Source organism: Ochotona princeps, chromosome X (assembly GCF_030435755.1).
Source record: "Ochotona princeps isolate mOchPri1 chromosome X, mOchPri1.hap1, whole genome shotgun sequence".
Taxonomy (NCBI): Eukaryota; Metazoa; Chordata; class Mammalia; order Lagomorpha; family Ochotonidae; genus Ochotona; species Ochotona princeps.
In genome coordinates this window covers 93,886,357-93,911,813 of record NC_080865.1, presented here as the reverse complement: position 1 = coordinate 93,911,813, position 25,457 = coordinate 93,886,357, and the positions used below count along the sequence as shown (strand labels likewise).

Below are 25,457 nucleotides of genomic sequence, written 5' to 3'. Positions count from 1 at the left end.
TTTAAGCTATTTCTTTACACTACATTATAAAATTGGACTACTATCTTAATTAGAGTTAGTTTCACTGGTCACTCAACTGGTTCTTAAAATTCAGAGCAAGTTAAGCTGCCAATAGTTCAAGCTCCAGTTGCTCCACTTCTGCTCTGACTTCCTGCAAATGTGCCCGGAGAAACAGTGGAAGATGGCCCAAATTATTGGCCCCCTGCTGACCACAGGGGAGAACCTGAATAAAGCTCCTAGTTCTTGGCTTGGGCCTGGCTCAACCTGGCCATTGCAGCCATATGTGGAATGAACCAGAAAATGCCAGATCTCTTCCTCTCTAACTTTGCCTTTCAAATAAATAAATAAATACATGGGCTTTTAAATAGTTATTTGAGCCAGAGATGTGGCATAGCAAGACAAGCTGTCACCTAACAATGCTAGTATCCCACATTGCAGAGCCTGTTCAAGCCCCACCTGCTCAACTTCCAACCCAGTTCCCTTATGATATGCCTGAAAAGCAGAAGATGACTCAAGCACCTGAGTCCCTCCTAGCCATGTGGCAGACCCAGATGGAGTTCCTGGATTTGGCCTGGCTTAGCCATTCAGAGAGTGGACCAGAACATAAAAGAATTCTTTCTGTCTTTTCTCTGTCACTCTGCCTTTTAAGTAAATTTTAAAAATAAACAACACCCCCAAAATAAGAAACATTCTTAGTAATTCACAGAAAGTTACTCATAAATCTGCTTACTGTAATACTAGTCATAATATTAGAAAATATAATAAATACTAATAGGAGATTGGAAAGGTAAATTTCTAGTGTATTCATATAATGGGATAATGCAGGTATTAAGACAATGCCACAGATAAGTGAAAATTACAATTTGCAGAAAACTGGATATAGTTCTATGTCTGTTTGTTTCAAGTTATTAACTATATTAATATCCTAATGGGAAAGCCAGGATGAAAACCCTAATAGTGACTATTTGTGAACTCAACTTGAAGAATTTTCCAGTTTGAGTCAACTATTTTCAATATTCATAACACATATTTTATTATCATATATAATGGCAAAAATCAAGCCAATGTTAACAACAACATATGAGTGTCTAGTTTTATCACTCTGGCATTTCTCAACTCTAGCATTGATTTTTGGGTGCAGAGAATTATCTCTTGGAAACAGTTGAGGGAGGAGTGGCGGGCGGGAACAATGTGCTCTAACAACGTGTGCTGGACAGCAGTAGCAATCCCCTTCCTTTCACAACAAACAGAACATCCCTAGATAGGGAACGATCTCCACAGGGATGACAACACTATAACATCATCAATAGTTGCTATTGCAATTAACAATTTTATCTTTATTAATAGCACAGATTAAAAACAGCCACTTATTTTAATGCATACACCTTTGAAAAGCAGTGAAACAACTTGCCAGCTTTTCTTGGTCATTGCACTTTCTTTCATAAAAGCTAAATGAATGTAAAAGCAGTTTTTAAATCTGTGTAAATTTAGGTCACCAGCCTGATTATAGTGTATCTATTAAATAGAATACTATGCAACCTACACCTTACTTCTAACTGGATAATATCAGAACACATCAGCACATACAGCTCTACCTCATACAGCACTGTAAGAGGGAACCAGTTTCACTTCACCCTCATGAAAAGTACTAACTTTATATTTTCAAAAAGATTGCTAATTCAACAATTTTGTACAAAGTAGAAACATGGGCAGGCATTGTGCCGCGATGGCTTCATCTACCACCTATGACCTTGGCGTCCCATATTGCAATGCCAGTTCAAGTTCTGATCCAGCTCCCTGCTATTGTGCCTGGGAAGGCAGCGAAGGATGATCCAAGTACTTGGGCCCTGCACCCACACGCGAGATCCAAATGAAGTTTCTGGCTCCTGGTTGTTACACAGGCATTTGGATTGCAAACTGTTTTAGCTAGAAGATCTCTCTTTCATCCTCATTCTCTTTCAAATATAAATGACTACATTTTAAAAACAAACAAGGATACGGTCTAACATAAATTTCAAAAAGAGCTGTTTAACGTGTTATTTGACAAATGGGAACTCTTTCAGCAAGGGTTCTCTCCACCTTGATGCAAGACTATTTATTTTAAAAATATGAGGGGGCTTCAGAAAGTTCATGGAAACTTTGCATTATCTTTTAACCTCATTTGAAGCCCCCTCATACATAGTACATTATCATCAAACTAAGACCATATACTACAAAGCGGGATATTTGAGTTTATGTACTTTAAACCACTCAAAGGCAGATTAATCAACACACTTCCCAGCACTCCAGCCAGTACCCTTCCATAGTCAGCCAGCCAACTACTTTTCCTTCAGCTTTTGGACAGGGGCTCATTAAGATATTTACAACTGGGCCCGGCGGCGTAGCCTAGCAGCTAAAGTCCTCGCCATATGGGCACCAGTTCTAATCCCATCCAGCTCCCTGCTTGTGGCCTGGGAAAGCAGTGGAGGACGACCCAAAGCTTTGGGACCCTGCACCCGTGTGGGAGACCCGGAACAGGTTCCAGGTTCCCAGCTTCGGATTGGCGCAGCACCAGCCGTTGTGCTCACTTGGGGAGTGAATCATCGGACGGAAGATCTTCTTCTCTGTCTCTCCTCCTCTGTGTATATCTGACTTTGTAATAAAAATAAATAAATCTTTTTTGAAAAAAGGTATTTACAACTGACTTATTCCTGCTAGATACTTGGGGATTAGCCATCTTTGTAGTTTCATTTTTTTAAAATAACATTTAAGTTACAATTGCAGTATGTATTTCTTCCTCCCTTCAGATAATATATAATTTTCATTTTGCACCTATAATCCACCACTCCATGCTTAAGTTCAATATCAGTAGGAATTAACAGCTTTAGGTTTTATTTCTTTAAAAAACTTAACATTAGCTACAAATAATTACAAAACTTGTGAGATTACATCTGTTTTATGCATTCATATTCATCATTTAAGGGATTATTGGCATAACACCTCACAAATGGTAATTCCCCACTTAGCAGTAAGGCAACAGGGACATCAGGCTATGCAAACCAGAATAAATGACTTACTAACCTCTTAAAGTTAACAAGGTAGAAATTACTGAGAGAATGCAAATAAAGAAAAGATGTAAAGGGCTCTTTTCTCTCATAGAAATACCTGGTATGAAGCAAAGAAAATTGTCTAAAGGGAGTAGATATTTGCTTAGTAAGGATGTAGAGGGATGGCACATAGGACTGAGTTCCTCAGAGGTCCAGACCTGTTCTTCCATGTGCAAACAGCTTGCAATAATTTGTATTGCAATTTCGGTAAGCTGATAAAGGCTACTACTTATTCAATAAATATCTTCAATAAAAAGTATATTAACATTTCAAAAGATTGAAATGTTTTTGAAATGATTATGTTAAGTAAAAGAAAAACAAATCAAGCCACAATGAGATACGGCTCAATTACCAAATTGACAAAAATACCTAAATTAAATAAATTTCTTGTTGGTAAAGCTATGAGGAAACAGGCACTCCCATAATCAGTGGGTAAAGTGCCAAGTGGTACAATTCCTTTACAGGCAATTTAGCAAAGTTTAATAAAATGCCAAATGTATTTACCCTTCAACCCATCAATCTCACTTCTGGGAGTTTTGGCTATCCTTATACTTATGCACGTACAGAATGAAGAAAGTTCCAGATTAACTACTGCAGTGTCATTTGAGACAGCAGAAAAATGAAAATCCTTCCAATATCCAACAAGGAGAGACTGAGTGAAAAAACTATAGTACAGAATCTTGATTGAATTTGAACTGTAATACTGCACCAAGGTGGAGGAATCCACCAGGGGGGAGGGGCGTGGGGAGGGGTGGGGGGATTCCCAGAGCCTATGAAACTGTCACATAATGCATAATAATTAATAAAAAAAAGTAAAAAAAAAACTATAGTACAGTTTACACACAATATTCTACATAGCTGCACATAAAAATTTTTTTTGATAAAAAAAAATCTTCAGAATCTACTTATATGAGAGAACACACAGAGTATGGTACCTTAAAAACAAGAAATGGGAGGCAAAAAAGGATAGTTATGTGGGCTTGGCGGCGTGGCCTAGTGGCTAAGGTCCTCGCCTTGATCCCATATGGCTGCTGGTTCTAATCCCAGCAGCTCCACTTCCTCTCTGTCTCTCCTCCTCTCAGTGTATCTGACTTTGTAATAAAAATAAAATAAATCTTAAAAAAAAAAAGGATAGTTATGCACATGTATGCTTATATTTGAATAAAAATGCTAGGATACATAAGAAACTAATGAAATGGTTATTTTAAGGGGATGAGCAGAAAGTGGAGATGAATGGCAGTGAAAGCATGACTTGTGACCATGTAAATATATTATCTGTTTAAAACATTAAATCCAATAAAAAAATAAAATGGTGGTTGTCTTTTTGGAATTATACCTAGGAAATACATGAAATCTGTGTTCTTTATATTAATCAGAACTTTTAAAACCATATACACAAAAATATTACAACAGAATGCAAAATCATATCAACAACAATCATAATCTCATTAAAATATCATGTACAAAAAAGAGTAATATATAACATTTTCCTTTTTCTTCCCTGTATTTTCCATTTACATATAAAGTATGTGTTTCATCAAGAAGAAAAAACCTTGGCTTCCCAAATGTTTCCATTCATAACACACTCTATTCAATAATAGACTTCCCGTTCTTAGTACTCACACACTGAACATTCAAAACATAATACGAAAAGAAAACACTTACGAGGACAGCACTATGGCAACAGCATCGTTGAGGACACTTTCACCAAATAGAAGTGCATAGAGTTCAACATCAACCTGAAGCTCATGGAATATGGCAAGAACAGTCACTACAAGTAGAAAGAAAAACATTCAGACATTGCAAGTAATGCATATCCCCAGTCACTGGACAATTATTAAGAGTTATTTACAAAATGCATTTCTTCATCTTGGAATTTGATCCCCGAAACATTCTTACACCATCATAAAGATTCTGTTATTTCATGTTAATATTTTGCATTTTCCTAAGTAAGTACATGTCCCTTTTCTCTCTTTTAAAAACAGCTGAAAATAACCTAGAATGACTGAATTGGCCTAAATTCTTCAAGCAATTATTAGTATTTCTGTCTTGTGCATTTCTTTTCCATAAACTCAGTATTTGCTATAAGCCAGGTGATCATTAATTTTTAATGAAGATTATTATGAAAAGCATCTCCTACCATAAACATTATCTTTTCTCTCGGGACTTTACAACTTACTTCTACTTGACTTGCAAATTGTAAGCACACCAGTTTGGCAAAAAGAACAGGAAATGAAAACACAAGTTTAATTTTTAGTTGGGGTGAAATTTATGACCAGAATTATAGCTGTTATATTTGACTGAAAAGAAAAACTATCAGGATGTTACAACTTATGAAGGAAAAAAAAAATAAACACAATAAGCTTTTATCTTAAAAAGCAATTACAGGGCTTGGCGGCGTGGCCTAGTGGCTAAGGTCCTTGCCTTGATCCCATATGGCCGCTGGTTCTGATCCCGGCGGCTCCACTTCCTCTCTGTCTCTCCTCCTCTCGGTATATCTGACTTTGTAATAAAAATAAAAATAAATCTTTAAAAAAAAAAAAGCAATTACAGGATAATCTTAGGAAATCAAATGAGACTCACAGTTGCATTATAACTAACTGCTGAGTCATATAGCTCACCCATTAAACAGATCCAAGTAGACATGAAAGATTAATATAAGCAGAGATGTGAGAGCCTTTTCCAATCTTAGCCACAAAACCAGGAAACTTGTACTTTAAAAGATAAAATTTCTTACTGCAAGGCACTGCAAATGAAACGTACTGATCCCAGAGCTTTCCAAGAGAAGAAAACAGGGAGAGTGAAACAATGCTGCAGAATTCTGAAAAGATCACTCACTCACTTTTCTAAGCAAGGTAACAATTGTAAAATAACAGAATTGGGACAAGCGTCTACATACTAAAGAAAAAAAACTTTTTAGATGAAAACGATTTTTGCTTGAGTCATTTGGGCAATACTCCTACCAAAATGAAGCGAAGATTGAAGCAAAACAACAAGTCCAATTATCTTGAGTTTCTCACAAACTTTGAAAGTTGAAGAGGTTGATTCTAGTGTGAGAACACATAAATCTGGGACAACTTACTCCTTGCAAAACAAACCAACCAACCAAAAATCTTTACCTGTTTACTGATCTTGGGAGCAGAGTAAACAAAAAGGGGACAGCCTTGGTTGTCTCTAAGGAATAAATTAATGATCTCCAGCCTTCAAAATGCCTATGTACACAATAAAATGGCCCTTTGACTAATCTTTAAAAATCATCTCTCATGAGTATCAAACACATTTTTCTCCTTCCCCGAGTACCTTGTGTTATCGGAGTTAACACAGGAATTCAGAGATAACCTTATGAACCCTCCTGTAATTGTGCTTACATGATAACTAAAGAAGATGATTAACTTACAAGGTCAAAAGATAAAACAGAACAAACTACTATCAAGGTCCTGGCATAATAAAAGAAAATTTCCAACTTTAGTTCAAAAACTTTGGTCTATGTTCCTACCTTGATATTTTCATCTTACATTTTCTCCATATTCCTTACCTGAATGTACCTCTTAACTTTACCAATACTACTAGGAAAATTAGAACCTAACTCAGTACAAGTAAACTCATTTAAACACAACTTTCTAGAAGATCTGACACTAAAATGCACAGGGAAATAAGCTGTGCTAATATAAAAATTATGTTATAACCCTAAAACCAATGTTATAAAAACAATTCCTCAGTGTATATTAAAGTGACCAATGATCCAAAAATCACAGCAGTGCTAACACAGCTGCTGTCTATAATCATTTAAAATCTTTTTCTTCTTGCTGTTAAATGCAGACAGGTAAATACAAATGCTCAGCCCTGCCTCTTGTGAGCATTTGGAAAATAAACCAATAAACAAGGCGTCTCTCAATTCCTCTCCTTCTCTCTTTAAAATAATTTAATCTTCAAAAAGAAAAAAAAGAAACCAATCAAAATTTATAGCTCTTGAATAAGCAAGTTGTGGACTGGTAATAAGCAAATGTAAATAAAGGTAAACTAGAAATGTACATACATATAAATAAATGTGTACACAAGTCAAAAGGAATCATGAATTTTGGTTGTTCTGCAACTGGAAAGTACACCACTAATCACAAATTCTGTATCTCAATAAAAGCAATATCCAGAAGTGCTTTGACTGGAAAACAATGTATCTGAAATGTTAAAGCTCCACTCATCGAAAATGTACCTGGATCAGTTGCCGACACGATGGCACCAAACAGCAGGCAATCTGTGAAGTAAAAGTCTCCTGCAAGCTGTCCAGTCGCTTTCATCAGTGTCACACAGCCATACATTATGGACCTGTCCAATAAACATATTCCAACTTCAGAAAAAGAAATCAACTGGGTTAAAGAAATTAGAATAAGCATAGGAAGATGCAAGGTGGGTGTTTAGCCAAGCAATTAAAACGTCTGCATCTTACAAAGGGATGCCTAGATCAGGTTCCTGGCTGGAGTTAACTAGGTTCCCATCATATTCTCCCTGAAGTTGTGCACATGTAGGGAGGGAACCAGGAATGCTCGCTTTCTTTTTCTGTCTTTAAATAAAAAATAATTTTAAAAGAAGAAAAATGTAGATCTACTGTAGCATACTTTGTGACTACCCACAAATTTAATTTATGTCATTTAAATATGGTAATGCTTTGGTCTTAAGCAAAATTCAAAGTACTTATTATCTACGTGAATAGAATTCACTAAAAAAATCTCTTGGACATACTCAGCAATAGAATATTGCAAAAATCAAAATCACATTAGGGAAATACAAATAAAAACCACATTAAGGTTCCACCTAATTGTAGTGATATCTACTAGACAACACCTGCTGGCATAGATGTGGGAAGAGAGGTACCCACTCCACTGTTAGAGGGAGTGTAGGCTAGTGCAGCCACTATGGAAGTCAGTACGGTGAATGCTCAAACAACTGAAAATGGATCTATCATTTCAACCAGCTATCCACTCCTGGGGATATATCAAAAGGAAGTAAAATCTGAATTTGAGAAAGTGACTTGCAACTCTATAGTAGCACAATCTACAATAGCAAAGACAATAGAAACTACCCAGATGCTTACCAAAAGAGGAATGAATACAGAAACTCTGGTACATATATACTCCATGGAATACTACTCAGTCATTACAAAGAGTGAAACTATAATCTGCAACAAAATGGTTCCAACTGGAGACTATTATGCTCAGTGAAATAAGCCAATCCCAAAAGGACAAAAATCATATCTTCTTTTTGATGCAAGGCAACCATCATGCAAAATATAAAATTAATAGATATACATAGGTATATGCACATATATGTATATATGTATATACATATATATATTTGTATACATATATTCATCTAGAGAAACTATATAATGGAGATGAGTATATTGAGAGGTGAAAATATATTACAATATGTATCTCTGCTCCCGAATAAAAGATGAACTCCCAATGAAACTATCAAATAAATGTCAACAACAGCATGCTGGACTTTCTACCATTGTCTATCCCTACAATGTCAGAACACAGTTAAACAAAATGTTGGGTTTGTGATTATTGCTGAAGGACTATACTATTGTAATAATACAGGGGAAAACAGTGGGAAGATGGGGAAGGCATAAGAGGGAATCCCTACGCCTATGAAACCATATCATGAAATATATGCACATACATACACACACATACATATACATACATATATAAAACACATTATTTCAAAATTACACTTTGAAGGTTAAATAGTATTTTAAGCATGAAATACTTACCCAATAACAAAACAAGAAATTGCTGTTCCAAGAAAAGCATATGCTAGAATAGATCCAAGGTTTCGAAAGAAATGTCTCTGACAAAAACAACAAAAAAAGTTACACTATGTTAGTAACATACAATTACTTGCAAAAAAAGCTTTCTATTCTACTGTGCCACGCTAATAAAAAATGCATTATTCACTAAAAGAAGTAAGAGAAAAATTCTTAGGCAAGCATAAATTTCAGCATCTACAGAGGACAAGGAAAGAAAATCTGAAAGCAACAGCCTCTTCTGAAATCTTGGATATGCCTCAAAACCCATGGGTTTAGGCTTGCATTGTGGCATAGCAAGTCAATTCACTTCCTGAGATACTGGCATCCCATATGGGCACTCTTTCAAATACATAAACAAACCTTATTTTAAAAAGTTATGAATTTGGGCCCGGCGGCGTGGCCTAGCAGCTAAAGTCCTCGCCTTGAAAGCCCCGGGATCCCATATGGGCGCCGGTTCTAATCCCGGCAGCTCCACTTCCCATCCAGCTCCCTGCCTGTGGCCTGGGAAAGGAGTCGAGGACGACCCAATGCATTGGGACCCTGCACCCGCGTGGGAGACCTGGAAGAGGTTCCTGGTTCCTGGCATCAGATCGGCGCGCACCAGCCCGTTGCGGCTCACTTGGGGAGTGAATCATCGGACGGGAAGATCTTCCTCTCTGTCTCTCCTCCTCTGTGTATATCTGACTTTGTAATAAAATAAATAAATCTTAAAAAAAATTATGAATTTAACTTAAAGTTCTTCAAGGGAAATGAAATACAAAAACACTTACCCTTTTGAGACTATAACCTGCATAAAATATGATAGGAGGAAGCAGTATGTTGAAAAATACTTCCGGATCAAAAGTAACCTGTTAAAATTATTTTAAAGGAATTCCATTAACAGATGTCATTTTGCATTATCGAACCATCATTCATAAAGAAAAAAACAATAAATCTTAAATTGGCCAAAGGTAAAAACATTAATAGGGTAATAATGTTTCTTATAGGATAACAATTAAAATATGAAATACATTTCAAACACATAAATGAACAGTATGTGGAACATTCAATTTAATGATATCTATAGAAACTATGCTAAAATACTTAATAAAAATCCATAAAGTAGGAAAAATCATGAACTTTGCTTTAAACAAGAGAGTTTCTTCTTGCTGTTGGCAAGAAGAAATAGATCTGTTTTGTGGGTGACATTTCCAAAGGTATACAAATTGAGCATCCCTAATTTTGAAATCTAAAATCTGAAATGCTCCAAAATTTAAAAAAAATTGAGCACCATCACAATGGCATGGGTGGAAAATTCCATGCTAAGAAACTTTATTTCACACACAAAATTATTTTAAAAGTGGTATAAGATTATCATCAGCCTTTTACATAATGTATACATGAAATAGATATGAATTTTATGTTAAGAATTGGATCCCAAGATATTAATAATGTCAAAACAAATATTCTAAAATCTGAAAGCTTCTAAAACACTTCTGGTAACCTAGGCATCTTAGATAAAGGATATTTAACCTGTATAATAATACAGTAAAAAAAAAAATCTAAGGGCTGGCATAATGGCTTAATTGGTTAATCCTCCACCTGCAAGCACCAGCATCCCACATGGGCACCAGTACATATTCTGGCTGCTCCCCTTCTGATGCAGCTCCCAGCTTATGGTCTGGAAAGGGAGAGGATGGCCCAAATCCTTGGGATCCTGCACACACAGAGACCTGGAAGAAGTTCCTGGTTCTTGGTATCAGATTGACTCACCTCTAGCCATTGTGGCCATTTGGAGAGTGAACCTATAAATAAAAGATCTTTCTCTCTGTATCTCCTTCTCTCTGTAAATCTGCCTTTGTGATGAAAATAAATAAATATTTTTTTTAAAAAAACTTCTATACAATTCAGTTCAGATCTCTAATCCTGGAAATCTAATTCATCTTAAGATTTATTTGCTATAACAATGCAGCTGTCTCCTTGTGGTCATTAGGCCTTAGAATGTGACAGGAACACAAAGCACGCTAACATTCCCTTCACTAGCACTTTGAAGGAACTGGAATTTTCCACAAGTGTAGAACATTCATACTGCAAAGTAAACATTAAGTCCATATGAAATCTTAAAAGTGTTAAAGACAGGAACATAATTAAGTAGCTTTAAAAGTCAAATTCTACCAATGTAGAAGACAGGAGAGGTAGAGTGAACAGCCACGGGTGCGCGGAAGCAAAGAAACATGAGCAAAGCAGCCCTGAGGATCTTCAGGAGGGTAGTACCAAGGGAGTGAGTGCAAACGAGCCCCAGCAACATCCAGGAGGCAGTATGACTGAAACCTCACCTCCTACATAAAGCTTTACACACAACAAGTGAGCTTCATGTTAAAGTCCTTGAGACTGTATCAGACTATGACTCAAAAACTATTAAATTATGCTCAGTCTTGAACATAATCAGGGCCAGTGCTGTGGCACCGTGGTTTAGGCTGAAGCCTGTGATGACGCCAGGATCCCATTTGAGCACTGGTTCTTGTTCTGGGAGCTCCATTTTGGATCCAGCTCCCTGGTAACACACCTGGGAAAGCAGCAAACAATGGCTCAGGTACTTGGGTTCCTTCAACCCTGAGGGAGAAGCAGAGGAAGCTCTGGGCTTTGGGCTGGCCCAGCCCTGACTGTTGTGGTCAGTTGGGGAGTGAACCAGTGGTTGAAATACCTCTGCCTTTCAAATACATAAATACATCTTTGAAAACTATAATCAAGGCAAGAAAAATTTCAAAGAAAAATGCATGTAATAGCAGCTATTACAAATAAATTTAATATGCAAAGGTACTATAAGGATCACCTGCAAACTGAAAGAAATGTTCCTAAGTTCAGCTTAATTCAATCACAGCTATCATATACTACAACAATTCTAAACCACACAGAATGAAACCAAAAGGGTTGTAGCACTTGTCCTCAATGAGAAAAATGACAATACAGACATATTCATTTCCTTACACAATTTTCGTGGTTAACTGAGGCTTAACTCCATTTTAGCATTCAATTATTTAAAATATCATTAAAGTCCATTATTTATTTTTCTTCTGAATCACTTCATGCCAGTTAACATATTTGAAAAATTTCCAAAGAATTCCTTTCAGACATAAAACTTACCTTTCGAAGCATCTCATTATCTTGAACATTATTAAGTTCATGTGAGCTAATCTCTCCTTTCAGTGTATACTCATAAAATTTTCCACTAACATTTACCAACAAGGTAGTTGGACTTGACTGCACTTCACAGCTCAGGGTAACGTTGTTTACATCACTCGGAACATGAATACCATACCGAAGCACAAGACCCACCAAAAGACCTGGAAATAATAATAAGCATAAGTCCTTCTTGGGAACAGGGAACAATTCTTTTGTATTCTGCACACGCCTCTGGCTTGCTAATAGAAAAACCTCCCATGGCTGTTTCGTGTGGTCTCTAACTAACTTTTAAACCAGTTATAGTTTAAAGTATTACTAAATCCACACATAAAGAGCCTACTTCACATAACTCAGTGGGACAGGAGGGAAAATATTCCTCAGAGTAACAACAGCACTGATCATTGCATTTCCAGATCAATAAAAATGATGAGGAAATACCCTCAGGGCTGGTGCTATGCAATGAGTTAAGCTGCTGCCTGTGATGTGGGCATCCCATATGGACGCCCATTCATGTCCCAATGGCTCTACTTCCTATCCAAATCCTTGTTAAAGCTCCTGGGAAAGCACTGGATAATGATCCAAGTACTTATGGCCCTTGCACTGACATGAGAGACCTAAAGAAGCTTCTAGCTCTTGACTTTGACCTGGCCCACTCCCAGTTATTGTGGCCATTGGAAAGTAAACCAGCGAATGGAAGATTCTCATTCTCTCTCTCTCTCTCTTCGATTCTCTCTCTGTAGTTCTTTCAAATGAATAAATAAGTCTCTATTTTTTTAAAAAAGAAAAAAATCTTTAAATTATCTATACAAAGAATATGTCCTAAGGCCGGGATGGGGAGCATCTGACCCACATAATGCTCAAGAAATCATAGAATCTAGTCCTGCCAAGGCAACCACAGATACAACTTGAAATTCAATGAATCTATTTAAACTAATGATGTTGCATGGCCCATAAATGATGTTATAAATATCCAAACGGCCCATTGTCAGAAAGCTTCCCCACCCCTGCTCTAAGATGTCTGAAATTGACAGTTCAGTCATATTAGAAATGTGCTTTCGACCTAAATCCATCAATTCACAACACATATATTTCCCAAGTTTATTCCCAAAGCACATGGCTGGCCGAGTAACAACATTTAACAAATTGAAAGTCAATATCTGCAGATTGATTGAATTCTTCCACCACCACTGAAAGGTCAGACATTATTTTTAAAGTATGCGCACCAAAGTTAAATCACAAAATAGAGGTCCTGAATCTGGTGCTGTAAGACTACTATATGGCTTGGAGTTTATCTGAATCACCCTACTGATATTAGGATGAAAATATGCATAACTTTCTAAGTACTATAAAGTTAGGCTGATTAACTACTGTAACTATTTAGTAACAGACTCACTGTGATAATTCACATATTGCAAATTTCCATCTTTTTAAACCGAACAATTCAGTGGTCTTTATTATCAAATTTGCCTATCAATCATTACTATCTAATAGCAGGACATTTTCTTTGCTCCAAAAGCCCAAAGCTAATAGCAGTTCATTCACCTGTATCCCAGTCCCTAGTAACAACCAGTCTGCTTTCTTCCTCTATGGATGTGTCTACTCAAGAGATGGTATGGAACTGCAATCCTGTAACACCTGGCTTCTTGTGCCTGACTGCTTTCACTTAAAACAAGGTTTTCAACACTTGTCCATGTTGTTGCATGTATCAGAACCTCATTTCCCCCCTTTTTATACAGGCATTTTTTAAAGATTTATTTTTATTGGAAAGACAGATTTACAGAGAGAATGAGAAACAGAAAGATCTTCCATCCACAGGTTCACTCCCCAGATGACTGCAATGTCAGAGCTGAGTTTATCCAAAGCCAGGAGCCAGGAGCTTCCTCCAGATCTCCTCACAGGTGCAGGGTCCCAGGGTTTTGGGCCATCCTCTAATGCTTTCCCAGGCCACAAGCAGAGAGCTGGATGGAAAGTGAAACAGTGGGAATTCAAACTGGTACCGGCATGGGATATCGACACTTGCAGGCTGAAGATTAGCCAATTGAACCATCATATCAGCCCCCAGATCCTCATTTTTATAGGGAAATAATATGCCTTTGAATGGATATATCACAGTTGCAAGCTGAGGCTAAATTTCTATAACCATCCTTAATTCCAAGATGCACACCATATTATTAGCGGCATTGTACCTTCCTGTCATCTTTCTGACCAACCAGCCATTCTTTTAATATATGACTAGAATACTATGCTAGGTAGGCCACCAGGGTTTGGAGACTCCTGCAAGAAGTTCCCAATCCAGTTAGCAAAAAATAGACCACATTTAAATTTCATATTACAAAACATTTGTGCAGGTGTTACAAAAATAGAAAATAAATACCTAGCCAAACATGAAGTAGTGAGAATTTTTTAAGAGGTGTCATTTGAGCAGACAGCAACAGAGAAGAAAGGCTCTATTTCAGTTAGGTGAATACCAGCACATGTGCAGTCAACAAAGGAGGAGAGCACATGGCCCATTCAGGAAATAACAACTAGTTTAGTGTGACTGGCTTATCGAGTGCAAAAGCTGATGCTTGCAAGCTAGGCAGGAGCTGAATTCTAAAAAGACCGCATGTTGTAGAACAGAGTCTGGTCTTCATCCCCAAAGCAAGAGGGAATCATGACAACAGCAGTTTAACATCAGATTTCTATTTTTGACAGAGTAGTCTAGATTACAGAGGGTCTAACAGACTAGACAGATGGTCAGCAAGGGAGTTCAGGCAACTACAGCTTAGGATTTAATCTAAAACAGTAGTGACTTGAAGAGAAAACAGATTCTTAGAAGATATTAAATTTTAGAAAGACAAAGATGGGGTGGGAGGAGTAGGGAGATGAAGACAGACTTAATCAACTTGGTAGTCAGGTAGATAAGTTGTCTTGAGCACCTAGGCGGATAGCAGAGCCAGTCAATGAAGTACGGGATGGAGGCAGAGTAACAGAGTCACAGGGAAAAGGCTACACTGACCTTTGAAATGCATCTGCAATGCAGGTGCAAATAGAGTGTGTGGGCTCTGCAGCTCAAGGAGGGATGGTCTCCATTGGAGATACACACCTGACAGTAAAAACGGTGCAAGCCAGGTGCAGATGAGAGCAGCTGAGGAGCAAATGAAAAGGGAAGAGGAACACAGACACAGGGCTGGAACTGTATTCATGTGTAGCCAAAATTAAGCGGCTGTTAAAGGAGGAAGAACTAATGGAGAATAAGAGGAAAAGCTACAGGAGTAGGAAATCAGAAGCCAGTGGTGGCAAAGAATTCAGAAATAAAAGGAAAGTTTGCTTTTGATCAAGAGCAAGTGATGGAACCTATCAAACGCTGTAGCAAAATGAGGCAGTCACTAGCTGTATCATCAGGTCTGACAACAAGGAGGGCATGAGTGACGTTGATACAGGCAGTTTCAGTGGAGTAGTTAAGGACAGAAGCCAGATCAGAGCAGGATGTGATGAAGCAGAAAACAGAGTAGTTGGCCAGGAATAGAGGGAGTAGAGATGAGGGATTCTTCTAGTTAACATTTAGTCTCTCTCTCTTTCTCTCTCTCTCTCTCTCTCTCTCTCTCTCTCTCTCTCTCTCTCTCTTGCACACACACACACATACACAAAGTGAGCAGCTATAATCACATGCTTTAAAAATACCCTTATTTTAAAAAATACTCTTAACAAGCTTTTTTTTAAGAATATGTTAAAGATATACTTAAAATAGCTCACCTCCAAAAAACAAAATTACACTTGATCTTAGCCAAAAGGCTGAGAAGCGATCAAAAAACAAAATTAAAAGGTAACTAATACATATTCATGGTGCATCACAGACATAGCCTGGGAGCTACCAGGCTACAGGTGGATCAGGAACACTCCTGTCTCTCCTGTATCACAGTACTTTCTAATTAAAAGGCCCAGTGTGTGCCAAGCACTGTGGCACAACACATTAAGCCATCACGTGCACACAGGCGTCCCATATCAGAGTACTGGCTCGAGTCACCATTGCTCTGCTTCAGATCCAGCTCCGCTAATACTACTGACGCACCTAGGAAGGAAGCAGATCATGACGCAAGCACTTGGGCCCTGGCACTCATGTGGGACACTCAGATGACCTGGATTTGGTCTGGCCCAGACCTGGCTACTGTGGCCATTTGATTAGCTAGGGGACAGAAGATAATCTGTTGCTCTCGCTCTCTCAATCTGTCTCTGAAATAAACAAACTTTTTTCTAAAAAAAAAAAAAAAAAGGCTCAGTAGGGCCCAGTGCAATTGCCTAGTGGCTAAAGTCCTTGCCTTGCAACCGCCAGGATCCCATATGGGCACCGGTTTTAATTCTGTACACCCCGCTTTCCATCCAGCTCCCTGTTTGTGGCCTGGGAAAGCAGTTGAGGACAGCCCAAAGTCTTGGGACCCTGAACCAACATGGGAGACCCGGAAGAGTCTCCTTGCTCCTGGCTTCAGATCAACTCAGCTCCAGCAGTTGCGGCCACTTGGGGAGTGAATTAGAAGACAGAAGATCTTTCTCTCGCATCTCCTTCTCACTGTAAACCTGACTTTCAAATAAAAGTAAATTTTTAAAAAACAATCAGTAAAAATTGCTCCCTTATATTTGGTTGTAAATATTGCCGGTAAGCAGCATAAATTCTTTATAAAAAAAAAAGGTGGGGGGGGAATTTGCTTGAAAGGCGGAGTTTTGGAGAAAGGGGGAAAGATGGGGAGAAAAAAGCTCCAATCTGATGCTTCACTATCCCCAACCGCCACAGCGACAAGGGGCTGGGCCAGGCCAAAGTCAAGAGCCTGAAAGTCTACCTGGGTCTCCCAGGTGAGTATCAGGATCCCAAATACTTGGGCCATCTCCTGCTGCTTTCCTGGGTACATTAGTGGGAGCTGGATCAGAAGCTGAGTAACCAGGACACGAAACAGCACTTAGATGGTATGCCAAGTCTCTCAGCACAACTGTGCAAGGAACTGTGTGCACTGGTTCTACTGGGCGCTCAACACTAGACTGGAACATCATTGACTTCCTGAGGCAGACTCAGCACTTGGCCAGCTTTGAAACATATCCTTTGGTAGCTAGAACAGCATCAACAAGAATTACTTAGGCTAGAAAAAAAATCCAAATCCTTTATTACAGTCATAAGCATGTGAAAATTTTGAATTTCTTTGAAAACAGTTGACAGATCAAGTTACGTTTCGTAAAAGGTAACATCCTAATGATGGATTCAAAGTGATTCTGAATAAAAAGAAAGAACACAAGGAAATTCTTGTTGAGATAATTAATGCAAAAACTTCTAAACAGAGGAACAGCAAACACTGACATAATGAAATTCAAATTACCAATAACAGGCAACAAGAAACACAATCACATAAAGATATCTTTTGCAAAGCAGAACCCTTACTCGTACACATTCCTGACCCACTTGTGTTGGAAACTCTCCCAGTGCACAGAGCTCAGCATCACCCCAGGCCCAGGCATGGCAGGGTCCTGTTAGGGGAAACTGGAATACTCAGAGGCCTCTAACAGTCAAAAGTACAGAAATAATATCACTGCTGAAGTGCAACGCAGCTGAAACGGGTTTTTAAAAAAAAAAAAAACTTCTACAGATCAAAAAAGTGTGTGTTTCAGGCTGATACAGCAGTTCAATAGGCCAATTCTCTACCTTTTTCCTCTGGCACCCAAGGTGGGCACTGGCTGTAGCCCTGACTGCTCCACTTCTGATCCAGCTCTGTTCATGAGCAGTGGAGGATGGCCCAAGTCTGTGGGACCCCGCACCCTCAGAGAAGACCTGGAGGAGGCTCCTGGATTCAGATCAATTCAGTTCAGGCTGTTGTGGCCATTTTGGGAGAGCGGACCAGAGGATGGAAGAACTCTCTCCCTCTTTTCTTCTCTCTGAATATCTGCTTTCCAAATAAAATAAATAAATAAATCATACTGAGAACGTGGGTTTAAACATATTTAGTACTTGCTAGGAAAAAAAAAAACTATATGAGAAGGGCCAGCGCAGTGGCCTAATCCCAGTACCCTGTAGTGTCACCACATCATGTGAGCACCACTTCTGGTCCTGGCTGCTCCACTTCTGATTCAGCTCCCTCCTTATATCCTGGGAAAGCAGTAGAGGATGGTTTAGGTCCTTGGGCCCCTGCATCCATGTGGGAGATACAAAGCAAGCTCCTGGCTCCCAACTTTGGACCAGTTCAGCTCTGGCCTTTGGGACCATTTGGGGAGTGAACCAGCGAATGGAAGATCTTACATCTACATATCTCTGTAAAATTTGCCTTTTAAATGAAAATAAATAAATCTTAAATTTAAAAAAGTATGATTCTGTGCTAAAGCTAACACAACTTCAGACAGCCAAGCAAGCCAAGCCTTTTGCTGACTTTGCTAGTTTTACATGCAATTATTTATCTGTTTGTATCCTGGCACATTCTCAAGAGTAGTTCTTCCAACCTTTACCCTCCTTCTCAGTTTCTGAGCCCTACTTCCTACTTCTCTGAGAAGCTGAGGGTCACTGGCCGAGGTTGCATCCATTCCAAACCTATCACAATAGAAGCTCTTTTTTTATCTTCAGTTCCCCTCTGGAAATAGAAATCTCCTTTCCAAGGGAACCCTTTTACCCAGGACCTTGAACCAATTCCCATTCCAACTGGTTCCCCACAGATGATCTGATCCTTATAACCTCGTGACATAGATATTTGTCGCACTCATGGTGTTCTTGTCTCCAAAATGGTGACCACTGACTTGCCTCACATTATTTGTCATCAAGTGACAAAGCCAGAATTTAAATCAAGATAGGCCAATTCCTGAGCCTCCGCAAGCTTCTAATCACCTCCTCACTGTCACTTCACCAATGACTTAGCCGGTGGTTCTCTGGAAAACCACGATGGTTTAGGTTACCATTTTCTCACAACCTTCCTTTGCATTCCATCCCTAATTCCCCCACAAGTGTAATTATTAACTTCCTATGTTTGATATTACAAAATTGGGTATAGCACAGTATTGGAGGGCAGAAGCATAGTCTGTTAGACAAATGCACAAATGCATACTCACTGCCTCTGTCAAGCTCCAGTCTGTGATCTTAGAGTTCCCCGCTCTCTGAACCTCAGTTTCTTCAGATGCAGTATGACAACAGTAATTCCCTTTTAAGTTTTATCTCTTCAATATGAGGTAATGAGCTTTAGGGGCTCACAAACAAAACAAGGTCTGAATCCTGGCTCAATACTTACAATTGACTTCAGGCAGCTCACTTAACCTGTGACCCCAATTGCTTCACACGTAAAATGAGAATTATAATAGTGCCCATCTCCCAGAATTGTTTATACCTTTAAGTGAAATGATCCTAGTTATGTGCCTAATACCGTGTCTAACAGATTACAATGCCAATACATGTCACGTCACAAGACTGTACGTGCTCGGTGAGCAAGGACTGTGGGCTCACAGCTCTATCTTCCATCAGATCTTAGACAACATGAATGAATCACATGAACTAAGCCCAGGATCTTGATTGAACGCCTTAAGTTTAAGACAACACAAATATTCTGTCTTTCATACTGTGTGTAAGCACACTGAAGAAAGTAATCACCTTTCAGGCTTAGTTAACTATTCTTGAAAATTTTTTACTTAACGTGACTCACCTTTAAGCTTCTTAAGAGAGCTACCCCAATGAACAAAATACGTGGGTGCACTGAGATTGTGTGTTCCAACTAGGGCAAATAATCTGGATGCAATCCAGAAACTGACCACATCAACAATTTAAACCATTTTTCCCCACCCTTGTTTCTCAAAATGATGAAGGAAAGGCTTGCTTTAAAAATAGCACTTTTTGAGGATTTAAGTAGCTAAACCAACACCACAGGAATAAACCTGCGCCTGAATAAAGCCTGTGGGCTGAATCCTCGAGGTAGAGGCATTCCCTTTACACCTAAAAGCCAAGCTGAAAAACAAAGGCCTTAAAATAATGAAGTGGGGGCTGCCGCTGTTACATAGCAAGTAAAGTTGCTGCTTGCAGTGTTGGCATCCTATATGGACACTGGTTTGCATCCCAAATGCTCCACTCCCAACCCAGCTCCCTGCTAATGTGCCTGGGAGAGCAGTGCAAGACGACCCAAGTGTTTGGGCTCCTGTACTCACTTGGTAGACCCAGAAGAAGTAAATGACTCCAGGCTTAGGCCTGGCACCAGCTCCAACTATTGCAGTCATTTGGGGAGCAAACCAGCAGAGGGATATTTGCTTTTCATTCACCAAATATTAATACTAAGGCATACTATCATTGTTTAACTTAGAAATTTCCAGAAATACAACCAGTAAGTCTACTTTTCTACTTTAGCCCAAGATTTAGATTAGGTTAATGGTATCAGCTACCCAAGAACAAATATTTTCACAAGAATTCAAGTACCTCTTTGATTTTTTTTTTTAAAGAACACTATCTTGGTGCAGGTGTTGTGAAGAGTGAAGCCACTACTTGGGACTATAGCATCCCACATCAGAAAGCTTGGTTGGAACTTCAGCTACACTATGCTTTCAAATCACGTTCCTGCTTATGCACCTGGAAGTTAGAGCATGACGGCCCAAGGCCTGGGGTTCCAGCCATTCTTGGGGAGCAGGGTTCTTTCTGGGTGTGAGCCTGGCTAGCCCTGGCTGCTGTGGGCTTCGGGGAAGCAAACAGATGGACACTCTCTTTACATTTCTTCCTCTCCTTCACTATATCTTTCAAATACATAATTCTAAAGTACTATGTTTGTCTTTTAATTTATGAAACTGAACAACTAAGAGCTGTCATGAGATTAACCTGAGATAAGGCAGCTGTAATAGCAATAACATTAATAGCACTGCTAGCATTTGTTGAATTTGGGAGTTGGTTACTAAGTTAAAAACTTATCATTCTCACAGTAAAAACAATCATTTTCCTGAATATACACATATGGCTGAGTTTCAAAGAGAGGAAGGACACTGCTTAAATTCACAGTGTGACGGGAATCCAAACCTGACTCTAAAGCAAGAATTTGCAAACTATCCTCCTAGGTCTGTTTTCGCAGGATGGGACAGCTAAGAATGGATATTATGTTGTTAAAGGTTAAAAAAAATTGCAACAGAGACACAGAGATCTTTGTGACTTGAAGAGACAATAATCTTTAGTTTTCAGCTGTTTACAGAAAAACCACTGACTCCTGGTCTAATGCTTCATACGGCTAACCACCACGCCGTTTCTCTATTCAGAAGGAGATATCTGTGAACAGTTCCTTGTTTAATGCTTAAAAAACTGTGACAAGCCATGATTTTCTCTATGTGTCTACACACACACACACTCACACACACACATTTCTCCACGTTCCTTGAAGGTAAGGGTCTTAGACATTTTTGTATTTTTGGTGCATAATACACTGGAAGCCTAACCGATTGTTGAGGATAGTACATCAGACAGTGTTATACAGAGAAATGTCTGACACAAGCAGTCCTGCAAACAAGATGCAAAAAGAGAAAATGACAACCATCTAATATATGTAAAAGCCATCTAATGTATCCAAAAGTCCCAGTGAGCAAATATTCCACATACAGGCTTAGAATTCTGTTAAGGTAATGAAATGAAAAAAAAAAAAAAAAAAAAAAAAAAAAAAAAAAAAACCAAGCCCAACTTCATGCATTTTCGTGAGGCACACACTGCTTCTTTGCTACACTAGAGGTACACATTCTAGAAACCTGGATTTACTGAGAAGGGGTTGGGGGGTGCTGCACGCAACAATGTCTTTTGCTCCATCTACCTAGTTGCACATCTGAGGCAAATTTCAACAGGCTCGCCAGTTTATGACTGTTCTGAATGAAGAGAACCTTAACACCTGGCACGGCGCAGGCAGGATGCTCATTGGCTCTCACCTCTTCAGTGGTACCCTCACAGTCACATCTCTCCTTGAGGCCACAGCACTGCTCAAAACACCTCCTAACCCATGGTTTTATTTCTCCCTTTCATCCCACCTTGTGGCCAAAAAAAAAAAGAAAGAAAGGAAGAAATAAACAAACAAAACATGATGTTGTCAAGAAGGCACACCAGGCCCGGTGCAGTAGCCTAGCGGCTAAAGTCCTCGCCTTGCACGCGCCAGGATCCCATATGGCGCCGGTTCTAATCCCAGCGGCCCCTCTTCTATCCAGCTCCCTGCCTGTGGCCTGGGAAAGCAGTTGAGGACGGCCCAAAGGCTTGGGACCCTGCACTGGTGTGGGAGACCTGGAGGAGATTCCTGGCTCCTGGCTTTGTATCTGCTCAGGTCTGGCCGCTGAGGTCACTTGGGGAGTGAATCAACAGACGGAAGATCTTCCTCCATATCTCTCCTCCTCTCTATATATGTGACTTTCCAATAAAAATAAATACAACTTAAAAGAAAAAAGAAAAGAAAGCACACTGAGACATAGGAATGGAAGCCAGGCATTCGGGAATCAGTCGGTAATGTCATGCCACATCAAGTCCCCCCACGCTGCTTATACATAGTGTTTGTAATTACTGCTGGGCTGAAGTGTCCTGATCACCATGTAGTACACCTCCAGGCTGGGAGAATCTTCCTTAACTCTTGCCTGCCCTCACTTCTGTGCGCCTGAATTGGAAGGGTCAGTCACACCACCCGTATCAGATATTACAGGCACAGTACGAGAAATAAAACAAAAATGAGAAATTAAAAAGCCCTAAGCCCTGTATAGCCTATTTCATGCTCAGTTTTTCACTTGGTCTGCCGGAGAGAAAGGTTTGCATCTTTAACCTCGAAAGGCCAGGGCGTAGCAAGAGCTAAGTGATGAGTAAAGGTCGACCCTGGCTACAAAAAGAAGGCCAGACTCTGGGCAGTGGAGATATGGCCACTGCTGTAAGGGTCCTTGCACAAACTGACAGCCCAAAGAAACACATGTCAAGGGTCTCTTCCCCTCCCCCAGCACCCACCCCCCCCCCCGGCCGAACCAGAGGCATCGCATCCACCGCCTTCCCACCCTCAGCCCAGATCTCCAGCCTGGTAGGCAGAGAAGGTGGGGGAGAAAGGGGCGGGGTCGCTAGAAAAAAAAAGGTGTGGACAGGTAGAGAACGTGGGAGACACTGAAGAGGAAAGGGGATACGGCAGTGAAACAGGGGGGTCAAAACATGAAGGGAGTGAGGCAGAGAAGCGATGAAAGGGGGTGTCGGGTGTCGAGGCAGAAAATGGAAGGAATTCAGGGAGCTGAACGAGGCCAGTAGGCCAAGCAGGGCCAGGAAAGGAGGCAAGGGTGGCAGCCGGGCTGGAGTGATGGTGGGATCGGGGGAGAAAAGGGGGACGCACAGGGGTTAAGGTACTTGCCATAAATCATAGCCAGGCCAGTTTCGTGCAGGAAGCGGGCCCTGCGATGCTTGAAGAGCCAGATCGTGAGAATGGTGAGGGTGAGCAGCAGGATGAAGATGAGCAGGTTAGCGCTGTCCTGCCGGTGGCTCTCCTCGGCTTGTTTCTCGGACACTATCTCCTCGTCCATGGCTCTCGCTGCTCGGCCGGAGCCGTCCGAAGCCCCGGCCCAGCCAAAGACTCCCACTGCCAGGAGCAACCAGAAGGGCCGCGTGAGCCGGCGAACCCGGGGACCGCCGGCAACGCCGCGACGGAGGGGAGCGCGCCGCCAGCAGCGTCCGGCCATGGCCTCCCCCGCCCCCCGCCCCACTCCTCACCGGCAACCGCCCGCGGTCGGACCACTCCCCGAGGGCTCACGGGAAAGGGGCGGGGCCCGAGGGAAGCCGTCGGAACGCGCGCCGCCATCGCCGCCGCCCTTAAAGGAGCCGCGGCGATGCACCTTCCGCTTTCTCATTCCGGTGCCCTTCCGCTGAGAACGTGCTCGCTCCTGGGCCACAGGGAATGGGAAGGCCGTCAAATAGAGCCCCCTCCTCCCTTCTGAAAAAAAAAAAAAAACAGTGCAGTGTAACTAAGCGCAGGCATTCTACTTTGATTGTCTTAAAGCCCTCAGGGGAATGGATTCCATCTCACTATTGTCCCCCAGTGTCTCTTAACAGATTAAGAAGTTGTCTCCTTGGGAATGGTCTCAATCTCCATCTCTGGAATTTAAATCGTATTGTTTGTCTTGTTCTCATTGGGGGAAAAAAAAACTAGTAGTACCTAAAAGAATTGAGTCAAAGGCATGGAGAATGTGTGTGAGTGTGAGTGTGTGTGTGTACTCTTTTCTCTACATGCAAAAACCAGATGTAAGTCACCTCTCATGTCAATGACCTTTACATAGAAACTCATTAACCTTGCATAAAAATTCCATCACCGCCTGTCCTCCCAAAGAAGCAGTCTTCGGTGGTGTAGTGGCTTTCTCACTTCCCTCTGGCTTCTTTCTACTCCTCTCAGAGACTGAATGTTTCCACTGGGGGGTGTCACATTTAATCCCCCTCTTCCTCAAGAAAAATTTCTTGTTGTTCTCTTTCTCTCAAGGAGAATTTCGCACGTTCTTGCTGCACCTTTGTCTTTGAGACAGTGGATTCCTTCCCCCCACCCATACTACTAAAATCACTCCTTGTTTGCTGTGTGCTGTTTGCTCCAGACTTTGTTTCTCCATGAATGAGTTACAAATGTCAAGTCTTGGCTTATCACTCCCACCAGGTCACTTCCTGTTTGATATTGACCCTATCTTGTCCAGGCTCTCACCGCCTAAAAATGTTTTGAAAAATTACTTTCTCTCACCCTTAGTATAATATTCTTTCTCAAATTCTTTATACTATCTGTGGTACTACTAACAATCCCATTTCTCTCTGCCTAGAACTCTGCAATGTTTTCATCTCACAACCATATAACGTCCCCAGTAAAAGAAATGCTCAAGACATTCCTAAGAGCCACTGCTCTTAAAGGCTCCGTAAGCGCCATTGGCTTTGGAAGGGAAGATGGAGCTTTAGGAGTTGTTTTCTAATTGACCTTTTTTGGGAGAAGATCTTGGCCTTTGGCCTCTGGCTCAGCCATGGGCCTCGGCATGGCTTACTCCAACAGTCAGCACAACTTCCAGGCGCCGTACGTGCTGCACAGGAAATACAGAAAAGAGCAGGAGCAGCAGCGCCCTATGCCGAGAAGGTCACAGTGCTTGCGAGGGGAGGGTCCCCACCGGTTCCTCAGGAACCCCAAGGCGCCCCAGAGTCACGGCCCTGCTACCGCAGTGCTTGCCAGGCTGGGGCTCTGCTGCACTGAAACCAGTCCGTCTGTTACTTTGTATCTTCTCTCTGGAAGTTGTAAGCAGGTGGTCTTAAGAGAAATAAAACGGGGGGGGGGGAGTGATTGGCTTTAAACAAAAAAGAGGGTGAGGTGGGGAGAGCTCTAAAATGGTATTCGACTTCAGATTCCGTCCTGGCCAAGTCAGTAATTCTGTTTGTTTCCCTGCTGTTATGGCTGAGTTTGTTCTGCGATGGCAGAGTAGTTGCT

The 25,457-nt window shown here is 40.6% G+C and overlaps 1 protein-coding gene across 1 annotated transcript in view; it reads right to left on the bottom strand.

The window, feature by feature from the left end:
• SLC9A6 (solute carrier family 9 member A6) overlaps window positions 1-23,711 on the bottom strand; it is a 57,831-nt gene extending 34,120 nt beyond the window's left edge. The window contains exons 1-6 of the mRNA XM_004587735.2: window positions 23,367-23,711; window positions 12,019-12,218; window positions 9,666-9,743; window positions 8,860-8,936; window positions 7,297-7,409; window positions 4,752-4,857 (exon numbers count right to left, since the gene is read on the bottom strand). Of these exons, the coding sequence (XP_004587792.1) occupies window positions 4,752-4,857; window positions 7,297-7,409; window positions 8,860-8,936; window positions 9,666-9,743; window positions 12,019-12,218; window positions 23,367-23,691 (899 nt within the window). The 5' untranslated portion in view covers window positions 23,692-23,711. The remainder of the gene's footprint in view (window positions 1-4,751; window positions 4,858-7,296; window positions 7,410-8,859; window positions 8,937-9,665; window positions 9,744-12,018; window positions 12,219-23,366) is intronic.
• Between the last annotated feature and the right edge of the window lie 1,746 nt (window positions 23,712-25,457).